Here is a 15,445-nt window from a genome sequence, read left to right on the forward strand (position 1 = left end):
TTTCATGAAATTCGATGAAATAATGGCTAATGCTTTTTTTTTAAATGAGGTGAAAATATATTTCTAACAAAACTAAACGATTGTAAATACAACTAAATACAAATGGTTATTGCAACGCTTTTGACGTTAAAATTTTACAGATTTTCTATTCATTAGTGGAAGTGTGGGCAAATATTTTTTTAAATGAGAAGAAAAAAAAAACTTTACGGTAAGAGGGGTGAGTATTTTTATTTTATACAAAGAGAACGCTTCATCCTCTCGCAATCTGTGGTATTTTGTCATTTTCCAATCGTAAGTTATTATCTTTATGGTTTTAGGGTATAATATAGATTGGACCAGTGTCAACATTTATAAGTTTTTAGAGTATTAATTTTTACACATAAGAATGGGCAGAGGTTACATTTTCAAAATTCAGATATGGGAAAATGTTGACATTCATACTTTACGTACCCGGAACATTTCAAGATGATGACAGAAATTGAAAAAACGAGTGATGCGCCACGATAAGAGACCGGTCAGGCTAGAATGATACCTTCTATTTTTTCACAGATTGACAAGTAAATATAATACAATAAAATACTTTGCATAATATTCAAAATATGAGGCTCACCTCCGTACCTCGGTGGCTCCGCCTTCATTCTCAGGGTGAAAATATGATGTGGTAGGCTCTCATTTGCAAACATGTATTGAGAGTTTGAGAAAATATTGGGAACAAAAAGAATTATTGAGGCCATGCAGGAGTTGGAGGACGTAAGCATATCAGCGTTATGGAAGTGTAATGGGATAGAATTCATTCATATGGTTTCCATACTTTTTATCAGATTTGTCCCAAATATCCAATCTTTTTGTTTCTTTTATTTAAAGAACATGTCCAAATTCAACTGTAGATAACGTAAAGGCAATGAGATAACATTATAAGGGTAAAAGATGAGTTGATTTATAATCTGAAAATCTGTTGGAAATGACGTCAATTGTTTCCAATTAGTCGCAAATATGCGTGCAAATTGTTTTTATGAGACCTTTAAAATTTAACTTTATGGCATTAATATGTAATTCAAGAGATATTTTAAATAATTGATAAGAATTAGAGGACTAATGTATCCTTTGAAGAGATAAATTTAGCTCTACATAAATATTAGGATGAAAATTTTCATCCTAAAAGGTGAAATGCACTTAACCGTAATAGAATAAGGATGCATTTCATTGAATACATAAATGGTTTCAAAATAGTTGGAAATACAGTTCGAAGGAAATATGATTGCTTAATTGGGTGGAATAAGTGCGCATGCGTCCATCTCCGACTCTGTAACCGAAATTGATTAAACTCTTTTTACTTTTTCTGGCGACCTAGCTTGCGGCACAGTATTTTTTTTACGGAGGGAATGAATTAAAACATACCCTTGTGTGATCAGACCACAAATGGAACCTTTGCGAGTTGCAAAAAAAAACATGAAAAAATAAAAATTGAAGAGAGTAACTTTTCGTCCGAGCTCAATTACCTTTTCCGGCATCTCAGGCTACATCAAATTGCGCCAAAAATTCGCAAGATCATTGAGGAGGCGTGGGGGTGATGGAGTGGAGAGAAGACTGGAAGCAATGAGTCAAGTGAGAGTGGAAGAAAGTAGCTACGACGAGGGCGCCGGTGTTGGTGGTGGTGGAGAAGGAAAGCGTGGAGGCTTGAAGGAAAGCGATGAAGATTGATTACAAATGGGTCCGAGAGTGGGGGACGTGAAGGGAGTTGTATAGCGTCTCGGGGGGAGGAGGAGGAGGAGGAAGAAGAAGCTTGGAAGGAAGAAAATGGATGAGGGAGAGAAGGACGGAGGGAAAATGAAGGAGTTTGGCGGTGGTGTCGGGCGGCGATGGATGGGGCGGAGTTGAGTTGGCACCCTCTCCGCTCCACCCCGCCGCGCCGCCACCCGGGATGAGGAAGACGTGAAGGGAAGGCCGCGCAATCGGGGCAGTGATATAAAGGCGGGCCTCTACTCACCCCTCACTCCAACTGAAGGATTGGCCGAGTTTCTCTTTACCGTGCCCAGCGTTATATTATGGTATACACAAGGGGACTACATACCGGAGGCCCCGCAGAAGGTTGATTTGTGTCGCCGCTGCGGTCGATTTTTAACAGGGATGACAATAGAAACGAAACAAAAGTCAAAACCAGTAAAATTTCAATAGTTTCATTCCCGGGAGCAAAATATAGAATCGGAATGGATTTAAACCGGGAGATGGATGGAAATGCATGGAAAACGGGGAGCTAAACTCAGAGTTGAAACGAAATCGGAGTCAAAACTACTTCGGGTCGAAACTCTGGGACGAAACGAAACGTGGATTATGTTTCGCACCGGAGGGACCACGTGCTTCTCCTTCGAACGGTTTAGTTTCGACCCACACACCGTGTACGAAGTATGGTTGAATGAAGTAGAGGTTCGGCACACCATTATTTGTAGATGCATGGCGCACTCATATTTTTACCACTAACAGAAGAACGGTGAACGCAAACTGGCCATTCGATTTTTAAGATCTATGTTTTAACCTCTTTAAACATGTGTCAAACGTAATGGGTCGAAACTATTCCCTCTTCTCCCTTTCCACTCGACTTTTGGGATCAAAACATAGCTATGAGCAGCGGAGTTTCGATTAATTTAGTTTCGTTCCCGGGAGTAAAGTTTCGTCCCGGGTCGAAACTAAACTCCTTGGTGATTTTAATTTCGTGCAGGAACGAATTTTCGTTTCACTTGCCATCCCTGCTTTTTAATGTTTTCAAAAATATCCGCGGCGCGGCGATGAGTGCAGAGCGGTTATTCTCAGTATTTTGCAATACATTATTTGCAATTGCGTGGAATTGCGCATTGGAAAATTATGGTTTTGATAGATGTAAACTTCCGTTAAAATCCCTAAGGGCTTATTTTCCCATGAAATTCTGATTGTTTTACCGTCAACAACGCGAGTGGTAAATTTCGTTGACCCATACTGTTGACATAGTGAAGAAAGATTTAGTGCTTTCCCGGCGAATAGACTTCGTAAACTCACGCCCTCAGTAAACCACGCTCACTTACTGCCCTGAGGACGATGGCCGAGTAGGACATCGAAACGTCGGCAACTATGCAGTTCCTGACCCGGTGGCGATCCTGAGAACATTTTACGAAAACATACAAAGTGTTTTGCGGAATACATTTGATTTAATATCTCTCTTTTGGTATTCCACGATTGACAACATAAAACATCTCGACCTCCAGCGCTATGGCAACTCCGCTGAGGACAAAGATTGTGGTCCAAACAGCTCGCGCGACTCCAAATCCCGGTAAAGGCATACCAAGGAGGAATGAATTCTCTACCGCGGAATTACTGAACTTAACGTGAACTTACAAGTGACTTCGTGCCAGGAACGCTATTCTGCCGTTATATCCTCAAATATCTCCACCTTTTTTATTTCTTTCCTTAAGGTATATTTAGTTCCATTTTATTTTTAAATGTTTTTGGATCAAAATTATAGATTGTAATTTGTCCTCTCCATTTCTTCCGCCTTCACTTCTTGGAATTATTCTCAGTAAATACGTACCGAATGAATTGTCGCCTTTTCCTATTTCGTATATATTTCATTTGGTGTGAATTACAACCAACTTCGCCATATTTGTCAACACGATACGATCAATATCAGAAGGCATTTGAGATTATTGATAGGTACAAATGCAAAACAGTGCATTTTTTTACTTTTTGAACTAGTTATTCTTAATTTGAGGTCATATTAAATTATATTTAATTCTAATTCTTAGTTCCCGCGTTGAACATTCAGTAGTCTTCGTCGTCTTTTCTAGCTTTTAATTCAGTATTTAAAAAATTTTATGCTAGCTGTAGAGGTAAGAATCTATTTTATCAATCGTTATGAGCGATAACCGATGATTTTAATGTAAACAACGAGTAGTGAAGGCAATGCGTAACTTATAGAGCAAATCATGAATGAGAACATAAGAATATGTGACGTAGAGGGACTTGTTTTACAATAAAAGTTTATGCCTGTAAATAAGTTTATTAAGGACTAATTAAGTATACAACTCTAACTAGGAGATGGCGCAAAATTTCTATTGTGAGGTCCTAAATCTGTGGTTACTAGAGTGGTTCATAAATACCCTGATTCAAAATCATTTCTAGGTTACAAAAACTTAGAGGCGGTCTATTTTTCAGTTTTTCGTTGGCTCATTACGTTGTAAATCTGATAAAAGATGACAGTTTCCCAACTCTCTTCAGCTTCTTTCGATTAAAGTTGTGTATTCCCACGTTACCATCAATTCAAATCATTCGCTTACGAACCACTTGAGATGATGACAATAAAATGGCTCAAAACTTATCGAATCGCGTTCAAATCCAAGACTTTCGATGTTTCCTCTCGGATGGAGAGATGAATCGAACAAAAGTAAAGCCCATGGGACGGAGGAGGTGATCGCACAAACAGATGCAAGGCAAGAAGATCAAGCGGGTGTAAAAGGAAGGAACGGGGGGAAGCGCAAGGAGGTGAACGATCGATGGGTGGCGTGGGATGACGAACACGGCGGGTGACACTGAAGTATGAGGGGAGGTGCAGAGGCAGCTGAGCCCCCTTTTAAGTCGACACTCAAGATTCCCGAAGCTATTAAGATATTTAATGCCAAGTTATCCTCCTTTCTCTTCTGTATCGTCTTTCAAGCGATATATGGAACGGAAATTTAGAACGTGTTAACTTGGAGGAAAGACTACAATGACACGCACTTAATCGTGCACTTTAATTGTATTTTAAATGTAATATATAGCATTGATCGATATAGTTTTACATGGTTTAATTTTTAAACAATTCAGGTTGCAAAGGTTGCTTGTTCAATTTTTCTTGGAATATGTTATCTTACTAACTTAATTTCAATGTATATTGTGTAAATTAATGAAACGGACAATATTTAATAGACAGGTTATTTAATCAACCTTAACCTGTATCAATATATGCACTGTCTTTAACCACTCCCTTTAGTAACCATACTTTGAGTAATGTCAGTTTATGGGATAATATACTCTCAGGTTGGTTACTAACAAAAATACCTATGTGTAATGATGAATATAATATTTAAATCCATGCAAAAGGTTTTACTTAAAACTTTTCAGATAATTAGTAAGCCTATCTAAAAAAATAAATTGGTGTCCTGGAAAAGACCAAATATCCTTCATAAGTATGCTGAAAAATTTATTTTTGAACGCATTCCGTCAAATTTTGCAATATTGCAAAGTCAGCTGATGGAGCGTCTCTCTCCATTTTAGCTTTAACTTGTAAATAATACCACCCGCCTCCGTTATTTCAACCGAGGTTCGATAAATTATACGGAATTTTATGGAGCCGAAAGCTGAACTATTGGTAGTCAAACCGACAAGACAAAAAGAGCAAAGGTGATTCGTTTTCATCCCGAGTACCCAATGATGGAGCGGGCTAACCAAGGGAACTGCATTGAGGAGGCCCAAATTCATTCCATAGAAGGTTTATTTCTGTAGCCACTTAGGTCGCATTTTGATCGGTTTTCAAAAATGTCCGCGGCGCGGTGATGAGTGCAATGCGACCCACTTTTTGCAAATATTTTGCGGTACAATGCTTTTCATTGCGAGGAATAGCATTGTAATGTAATGAATTTGATAGGTTACATCATCACGTTTATGAATTTCGGTTAGTTCCCATAATTATACTTTATTTCCCCGTGAAACTCGGATCAATTTGTCAGTCAGCGACGCGAGTGGCGACCATCGTAAACCCATGTAAATGCGCAGCGGGTGACAACACATTTAGAGGCAGATTTCAGGATCCTCTTTTGTATTATTCTTTTGGGGCTAACTTTCACAAGGCAGCTGAAGTCCATTTCATCAGCGCCTGCCCGCTTATTTCTCACGGGACCTCCCCATGGTTGGTATTCCAATTTCGTACACTGTCTCGTAGTCTAGTGGTGAGAATGAAAAAGAGAAAGAATGTCCTCCAGGATCTCGCGGAATCCTCTTCGCCTCTTCGCAAAACGGAGTAATGTGCAGCGGTTGCACCGTCTTTTCCAAAGAATCTTGCTCAGACGTCCCTTTTGCAGCGTACCCCCAAACAGAATGGCAGCAATGCATTTACCCCCTTGCCGTCAGGCAACACTACGCTACAACCACCTTTGTCTTTCCTTTGACATTTTTAGCTCTTCTTTGACGCTACACAATACCTTCGGACCCCTCTTTAACGGCCACTCTGCCTCAAATGACACAATGTGATAGCGCGGTGTTCAGAAAACCTATGCCTTTCACGCGTAGGAACAAGCATTGAGCCCGTCCAAGAGTCTTCCTTTGAAAGAGCTCTCCAAAACTTCGTACACACGGCTACGCAAAGTGCTCAAATTTTAAACAAGGGTGAAGATTAAATATTCAGCCTTAAATAATCCATTCATCTCACTCTACCTCTATCTCTCACGAAATTTTCAAAGGGTTTTCTATGGTGCCCTGCGGCTTTACTTCGGCGAATTCTATTTTTCTCTCTCTCTCGTGGATGGCGTCGGCACGGTTGAAATATTCCCCATACATGCGTGCTGTAGGCGAGACCATGGAATCAAAATTCGCCGAATTCGTGGCGGTGCTTCGCCCTCGCCGGGACCGTAATGATTCATGCTTCTGATTACGGTAAAAGCCCACAATTAACGGCTCAGATGAAGGCAAGGCTCGGTGCGAGAACGGTGCGGTGCGAGAAAAATATCTCGAGGTGTGCAGGAAAAGAATGAGGTTGTCCGGATATAATGGGGAATAAGTTATATAAGCGAATGAGTAGTAGGAGGAACCAGGGACGCCTGGGATGGACCGCGGAGCCTGGATGTGCGTTTGAGAGAGGGGAAAAAAGAGATATTTTTTATTCTCACGGAGTAAGATAAAGTTAGTAGTGTTCCGTGTTTCTCTTTTTTCTTCAGGGAAGGAGCTCGGATAATGGAGAGTGAAGAGCGTCGGAGGGAGGGAGGGAAACTAAGTGGAGGGGGGGATGGGTGGGGGGGAGGGTGGAAGGGAAGGGGGAGCAGTGGACGCGATAGATTAGAACGAGCGCGGGAAAACGTTATCGCCCGGTAGATGGCAGTGGTGTGTGGCGGCCGGGATGAGATGGGCGGGGGATACTAATGGCGGGAGAATATTGGAGATAACGACCGGAGTTAATGGCACTCTAGATTATACTCCATCTGCTTTTGTTAGCCACCCTCAAAAAGCCGCAAAATTCCTTGCCACTCGATCTTTTAGCTGCCTACGTGATGTACGATTGCCGGCCTTTTATCCTCTCTCTCTTTCTCTCACCCTATAAGCGAGAGAGAAATTTCAGATGGCCGAATGATGATGATAGAATATTAGTGTCATTTTAATTTTTCCATCGTTTGACGGTTAATTGGTCCGACAATCAAACACTAAAGTAATATTTCGGTTAAATTTTCGTTTTTTAGTTACTATAGTGTAGAAATAAGTCGCCTAAATCTGTATTCATTGATTCATAGTTGAAAAATGTGACTTCGAAAATTTTATGCTCGTGAAAAGACATTACTTTAAAAATACAATTTTTTCGATTTTCACGAAAAGGTTCCAATTTTTTTTTCTTGAGGAGACAAACAAAGTTCATCAAAATGTGAGGGGTTAAGGGTCAACTTCAGTCCCAGTTAACACGGAAGAACCCATAAATTGACTCTAGCAAAGATGGACTGAATCAATTTGTTTGGTCCTCTACCCACTAATGCTTGACCTCGTTACAGATTGTAATTGGGCATATTAATTCGTTAATTTTTCGTCAGTTTGAGAGTAACCTGAAATGAAGGGGTTCCTTCGCTCCTTGTGGGTTATTCTTTGATGAATTCGTAAATCTGTCAGCTGCATTCTACTTTCATTATTAGGTTAAGTTTTATTATAACTCAATTTGAAATTCCTTTCTTTAAGAATGGGTGGGATGATGTTGAATTAAATTATTGCTTTATATCAGCAGAAATTCATTTTAATTTTAAGCGAAATGAAAAATTACGTCTCCCATCGTTGCAATTTAAATGCGTACGGACTCAATATAACGTCTCAAGCCCTCAAAGCGTTACTCACGGAAACCTGTCATGGTATGTTGTTGTTGAGGATATGTTTTCATTTTTCGTTGACAGATAACAGAGAGCTCCCGGTAGATTTGCGACAAAAGGTATTTCCAAATGGAACGCTGTCGGTGGATCATGTGCAAAAGAAGTCGGACGCTGGAGTCTACACCTGCACAGCGAGAAATAAACAAGGACACAGCGCTAGACGCAGTGGGGAGGTGGCTGTAATCGGTAATGAAGGCATTCTATTCTTTGTAGAAGGTTGATTCAGTAGTGTTTTATGAGAAAACAGGGGTTTTCCCCAACCCTAAGCCATTGAATTGATGATATGGCTTGGCTAGAAGAAATAAAACAATAATTTAAAGTTAAATTTAACTCTTTTTGAGCTTTTCTATAGATGGTCAACACATATGTTGATACTCTAATAAAATCTTACATCAAATTTTTGTATCAAAAAATTCTTCTCATATGGATGAATTGTTCTGAATATAAATCATTGTATCCTTAAACCCGTCATAAAAAAATTCCTCTCTCTTCAGGTTATAACTATCATTATTCCTGATCAGCTCCGTGAGGATCACAGTTTAATGCATTTATTTTTAATTTCAGTGATATCAGCCCGACTCAGCGACATTTTAACTGTTTAACGTAGTAGGACAAATTTTTTGTATGTATAAATTAATTGATGTTAATCATGACACTGCTATATAATTAAATGGAGACATTATGAAATCGGCTCGGTAGAATTCAGTGTCATCTCGGGAAATTCTTCTAAATGTGCCGATGAACTTAGTCGACTGTTTGAAAACCGCGCCATAAGCAGAGTCAAATAGGTGCGGGAATGGTCTAAGCTCCATAGATAAAGTGCTTAAACTTGGATGGGTTGGAAAACGAGCTAATCCTACGGTGGATTAAATTAGTTTGCAGAGATTGGGTGACTGAAATTGGAAGAAATGGTCTAAAGTTCCAAAACGATGCGTAGGGAATTTTTTTGCCGCAAGAAGATGTTTAAACTGCTTAAAGGTCATCATTAAGTTTAACACTAATCACGGTTCAGCTCAATCCTAAAACATCTTGTTAATGTTGAGTAATAAATTAAATTAAAATAAAACCAAGTGGATTTATCTTTCCGCTGGTTCTTGTCACCACAGACATTCATACTTAAGTTTTATTGATGCACTTAAAACTAAATGTCTTTTCTCATATTCCATGTCGTTTACATCAGGCAGAAATACTGTTTATAGTATGAATATAGTCGATAAACGGTTTGCCGTAAGGGTTAAGGAGTTAATGTGATAGGTGAAACAGTGAAAGAATATGTGGAGTCAACACTACTTACAATTAGAACTTGTTTCGTGTGGTTTTCTCTTATCCGAAAGTTATTGGAAAACAATATGTTAAAGTAGTTAAACCATTGTCGTTAATCGTTTTTGACATGAAATTACTGTACAACCTAATAATCATTGAAACTTTCATTAAGTGTAAAAGTTTTTGCATGCAATCTTTGTCATTAACTCAATAGTTTTTATAAATAGAGGCAATCTTAGAATTTGTGATGCTACAATTTGTTCTTGGTGCGAATGGTCACACTTAAATTGGGAGCTCGTGTCTATTCTTTTGAAGCAATTATCACTTGAAATATTGTCTTAAAGTATTATTTTACTCTAACAGTGATATTTTAAGTTTTTAATTCTTTCCATTGATCGCTTTTTCATACATCTCTAACACAAGTAAATTTAACGTCAAGAGAATCTCTTTTATTTTTGTAAAATTAATAATTCTTAATCAGTCTTAATTCCCCACAAGAGAGAACACCACGATTAGATCTGGTCAGGAGATTTTTCACCTCGACGCATAATTGGTCTGATGCAGATTAGTTAATTAAACCCTCTACTTTGTTCATAGTGTAGTTCTGTACATTTTTTAATGTCCACGTTACGTACGTCAATTTTTATCCTCATATACTATAAACTATCATTCCTGTGGTTAAACTACGACTGGTCCATACAAATTGCGTGTTCTAATGATTATTGCTGTATTTATTCGCTTTATATTTCATTTTCTACCTCTATTTAGTTTCCGTGTCAAAAAATTATATCGTACTTTTCATTGATTCATGTCTCTTAATGCATTTTGAGAGAGGGATGTTATCTAAATGTCTTTGTAGAGTAATACTAGAAATCCTTGGAATCCTAGAAAATTAAAAATATTCATTATTGAAACTCTAAACACACAAAACTGCATTGTGTGACAAATACTGTACTCTAAATATGTTCTACAGAACATTAAAACAGGTTAAAGTTTTTTAATACTTTTACGATACATTGTTCATTAAATTCTCCAAGCTGTAATTGTTCTCGTTTATCATTCGATCATTTCCCCAGTTTATCAAGGTGCTCCTTGAATATCTCTTAAAAAAGCTTCTTAATCTCGTACATAAAATTGACCGTGGAAAACTAATGGACAAGTTCGCCTCACTTCCCGCGCCTTTTCATGGCCCATTTGCATCAAGAACATACAGTATTCACCAATTCAATGAAGCCATAGTACTTCTTTTTTTATATCACATGTTTCCTTTAATCTTACAATTTCTCCACAAGCGTCTTCACTAACTCTTCTCTCAACTTTTTTCAGCAGGAAAAAAAAACAGTTAAAAGAACGATGCTCCAGGAGAAACGCCGAGGGGTGAACCAAAAAAAGTTTTTTGAAAATATTGATTTCATTTCCCATCCTCCCGTTATTTATTTGAAGTGGTTAATTCAAGTATCTCATTCAAGCCCGTCGACTCTTATATATCTCTCTTTTTTTCTCTCTTTCTCTGCTTTCCTTTCAGTTCCCCCCAAAATTAGTCCGTTCCACGTAGACAAGACGCTAAATATGGGTGAAAGGGCGAGTTTTACCTGCTCAGTCACTAAAGGGGATATCCCCCTCACCGTTTCTTGGCTTAAGGACGGTATCCCCCTCCCATCTTCCCCCTCCTCACCTCCCTCCTCCTCCTCCTCCTCCTCGGCCTCCTCTTCTTCCTCCGCCTCGGCCTCATCCTCGTCCTCCGGCTCAGGGATATCTGTGTCTCACGTGGACCAGTTCACTAGCATTCTGCTCATCGAGTCCCTGTCTCCGAGACACAATGGCAATTATTCCTGTGTCGCACAGAATTTGGCCGCTACGGTCTCTCACACGCAGCAGCTCATGGTCAATGGTAAAACGGGATATTTAAAGACGCACACACGGCGGGGGAAGGGGCTAAGGGAGATGGGCCGAGAGTGCCGAGCGCTCGGAAACGTGGTCTCGAAAGAGGTCGAGCCGCGAGCACGGACTGCCTGAGACGTAAAAAAAAAAGTGAAGAAAGCGTAAGCATGGTGGTGTTCCGGAGATATCGACGTGAGTTGGAGATATTGGCAGCAGAAGAACAACGACTGGATCAACGGAATCAAAAACAAACCTTGATGATCCCAGTGCCACCCTGATGCCTCTCTTCGTCCGCCACGAGGTACGCGTAGGTCTTTGCTCGACCACGTGGTGGCCACGTGGGGACGATGTAGACGGCTCCCGGATGGGAGGGCTCGCTGGCCAAGCGTCAATGTGTGGCATCGATGTGGCTATTGATGGTACCCATGGCATCTCATCCAACAATTGCGTATAAAAAGGGAAGTGTATCAGTAGGAATCAAATAGTTGCACTCCTGGTTTTCTCGTTAAAATATCTCCGCTTAAGTAGGTAAAAAGGTGCCAGCGTCCTGCTTATCTTATTAATTTCATCCATTAGTGACAACTAGTCATATAGTATTTTTATTATTTTTGGTATCCATGAGAAATTTGTATGTTCAAACAGTAACTACCAATTAGAGTATTACTATAATTTTTGTCCGCATGTAGTTACATGCAGAGTAATGATTTTCATAACATTTCATTAACATAATCGAGAACGTATCAAACAATTGAACGCTATTATACAATTTTAACCACATTTTCATGGCCACACACGTAACTTTTACTAATGAAATATTTTGCATGTTCAGCCGGTAATTTCGGACGAAATTTCATTTAACGACACTTATCAAAGCTGTAGTAATGCATTTTATAGCTTAATTCGAGGTACTCAACTTGATCCGATGTAGGTAATAGATGAAAACAAGAACTGTGATTTTGAATCGCAATACTCCCTCAATAGTAATTTTTTCATAGAAATTTCTCAACTTGATCCAGCATTCTTATTCAAGAAATGCCTTATGCTGAATTAATCGAATGCGGCAAGGCAGCCTTCTTACGAAACAGCCAAGGGTATACAGCTTCGAATGAAGGGGAATAAGATCACCCCCAATTTACTGCCACATCAAACTGGGTTCACTCGAGCAATCTTTTGATGGATTATGTAATTTACTTAAGGGCACGAATTCCATCCTCGACTCCAGTATCCGTTACACTACGGACCCTTTACGCGCCATAGAAACTCCGCGTCGTAAACTCGATCGCTGTTGAGTCGAGGTACAAATTACAACGGGGATGACGGTGCTCCGTCATGGACCTCGCCATCAAGAAGAATCATGTTATAGGCCGTAAAGCGATGACGACGATGCCATGAGTAAACTCGATGCCTCACACATCGATCGCTCGAAAGTCAGCGGGCCCACCTCCGGAGGAAGGACCACTTGGGTTTCGTCGTCGGAAGGCGTCCGATGCACGCGTGTTTGACCACCACTCTGCGCCGCGCTCTACGTTGCCTTGGTTCCCTCTAAGCCTACTCTGCTCGCCTTACAAGTTTTGAAAACTCTTTTTTATATCTCAATATTTTTAGCCGTTCTCTTTCTATATATATATACATATCTTTGTATTTTACAAATATATTATAATACCTATTGAATTTCTTGGTCTTGTTGTTACTACTGACGTTGATATCCTCTTCATTCTTACATATGTAAACGTATCATATATATTTATGTGCATAAATATATATTGATTGATTGATACTGTATGTACATATAGCTTACATGTATCGGTGTGTGCATCTGTGGGTGTTTGTATGTTGTCCGAGAGCGAGTGAGAGCGGGAGTGTTAAAGTGTTCTTGATTTGCCTTTCGGTTCTTTGGGAGTGGAAATTCGATCAGTGGACTCATGCGAGGCTTGTCGGAGGGGCTTTTAACCAATTCATCGGCGGATCTTGGCTTTTTGGATCCTGAAATTTTCAGAATGAAGTTAATTCCGGTCGAATTTGAACAGTCTTAAAATAAACGTGTTCATGGTAATATCACGACCTCCTGATGGTATTTTTCTCACACTCTTGAAAAAAAAGAGTTCGGTACTTAAAAAATGCGAAAATTCGATGGGAAAGCTCCCTTCTGAAGTTGTTGTGCATTTGTCTTTCCCGGTCGGCTTTCCGCGCTGCAGGGAGTAAAATAAAAGGCAATTGAATTGATTGTATTATCTCCGAAAGCTTTTGAGCTTGCTAAATATTTTTTTGGAATACTTATTTATTGTCTCTAATTTTTTTGAAACCTCTTTACTCTTACTCTCCATTTCTCTTTTTTTTTCGATTTAACCGCTCCTGTGATGTCTTTTTTCACAATATAATTGCGTAATTTTCTCATGTCTCTTTTTCTCTTTCTCTCTCTCTCCTTCTCTTTTTGGGAACGGTCTCAACCTTCAACCGCCTTCTTCGCCCGATGAATATTTCCCCCTCCTCCTCCTCCCTATCCTTCTCTCATCTTCATCAACTTCCTTTTCCTCCCTTCTGCGTCCTCCCTCCATGCCCTAACCCGAAAACATCTGCCTCTTCGTTGTCCTGGCACACACTCCCTTTTCTACCTTCTATTTACCCCTTTACACATGCTCTAAAACATCTCGACGACCACCCTCACGTTTCCCTTCCCTCTTTGCTTCTTATTTCCGTGTTCACAAAACCGACACCCCTCCGTGTTCCAAACCTTGCTTTCCCTCTTACTTCGACTGCTCTCTTCAACACCGCAAAACTCGTCCATTTCCCACTGTTCCACGTACTTTACCCTCCGACCTTATTCTCCTCATCTTTCTCATCATGTCTTCACGGGACACCTCCCCCTTTCCTCATCCCTTCTCACCACCCTGCCGTGGCCTCTCATCCCCTTGCCAACCCACCCCTTAATCTGCTGCGTCTCATCCTCCCCACCTCATCCTACTCTTGCCATTAACTCGTTTAAACACTTGGGATAATCGCATTTGGAATTCCTTTAACTTCAACCCCTCTCTCTCTCTCTCACTCTGGACATCCATTTGAAAACTTCCTTAAATGCGTCTTTTGATGGTCCATTCCGAATGAACTTTCTTCTCTATTTCCCTTCTTCCACCCCCTCTCTCTCTCTCTCTCTCTCTCTCTCTCTCTCTCTCTCTCTCTCTCTCTCTCTCTCTCTCTCTCTCTCTCTCTCTCCACTTCTCCCACTCATTCACCTCCCAACTTCTTTCTCGTCTCCTTACATATTTGAATGGGTCGATTTTTTTATCATTTCATTTTTTTGTGCGAAAAAATTCCCCCCCCCCCCCCCTAACGCTTTCTCCCATCCCGCCTCTCAAAATTCCTCACCATGCTCTGTGATCCCCTTGGAACCTGACGGATTTGAACAAAATTAAATGTTTTTTCGGTGGGTGGTCGGGTACGTATATGGAACGCTACTTTCTGCTCTCGTTGCTACATTCTCTATCTTTCTCCAAACTCCTATTTTTCTATCTCTCTCTCGTCATCCTCGTCCTGCAACCTCTCTCCCCCGTCGAATTCCTGCGAATTTCCTCCTCACCGTTGGAAACCCTCGGCCACCGCGCCTAAACTTCCAACGTGTTCCCCTCCCATCCTCACTTTCTATTGATTCAACCCTAAAATGGTATCGCATGCGTAAAATCCGCACTTTTTTCCTCGTTCGTGGAATTCTTCGGAACAAAAATAATATCTTTGTTTTCCACCTATTGGACATCTTTGAAATTATTTGAATTTCAAATGCTTATTTTCCTATGCGAAATCAAATCGAACGTAAATTTAACTTGGTATGGAACGCAAAATTGACCCCCGAATTCTCTGATGAAAATCTCACACCAATTCTCTACTGTCTTCCAAAAAATCTGTTATAACGTTCACTCACTTTCCCCATTGCCACATTCATCTTTCTGTATGTCCTTCTATTACGTCTCTTCAACTATGCAATGTCACCTCACAAAACATGACGATAATGGTTGTCTATCATACTGTCACTCCCGAACGAGCCTTTAATTACCCGACGAATGTTTATCGCCACTTTTTAATCTTTCTCTGTTTTTTCCTCGCTCTCATCTCTGTTCACTCTGTCTCTCAACTCCCGTTGACTTTGATATAAATATCAATTCACTGGAATCTCTTTGTGTCAATATCCT

The 15,445-nt window shown here is 40.1% G+C and overlaps 1 protein-coding gene across 4 annotated transcripts in view; it reads left to right on the forward strand.

The window, feature by feature from the left end:
* The window catches only part of LOC124162481 (Down syndrome cell adhesion molecule-like protein Dscam2), a 690,555-nt gene that overhangs the window by 641,866 nt on the left and 33,244 nt on the right, over positions 1 to 15,445 (forward strand). For 3 of the 4 annotated variants that reach the window (XM_046539031.1, XM_046539045.1, XM_046539048.1), the window contains exons 13-14: positions 8,145 to 8,306; positions 10,909 to 11,274. In XM_046539031.1, coding sequence (XP_046394987.1) covers positions 8,145 to 8,306; positions 10,909 to 11,274 — 528 coding nt within the window. The remainder of the gene's footprint in view (positions 1 to 8,144; positions 8,307 to 10,908; positions 11,275 to 15,445) is intronic. The other variant, XM_046539040.1, reaches the window with a different exon arrangement.

Source organism: Ischnura elegans, chromosome 1 (genome assembly GCF_921293095.1).
Source record: "Ischnura elegans chromosome 1, ioIscEleg1.1, whole genome shotgun sequence".
NCBI lineage: Eukaryota > Metazoa > Arthropoda > Insecta > Odonata > Coenagrionidae > Ischnura > Ischnura elegans.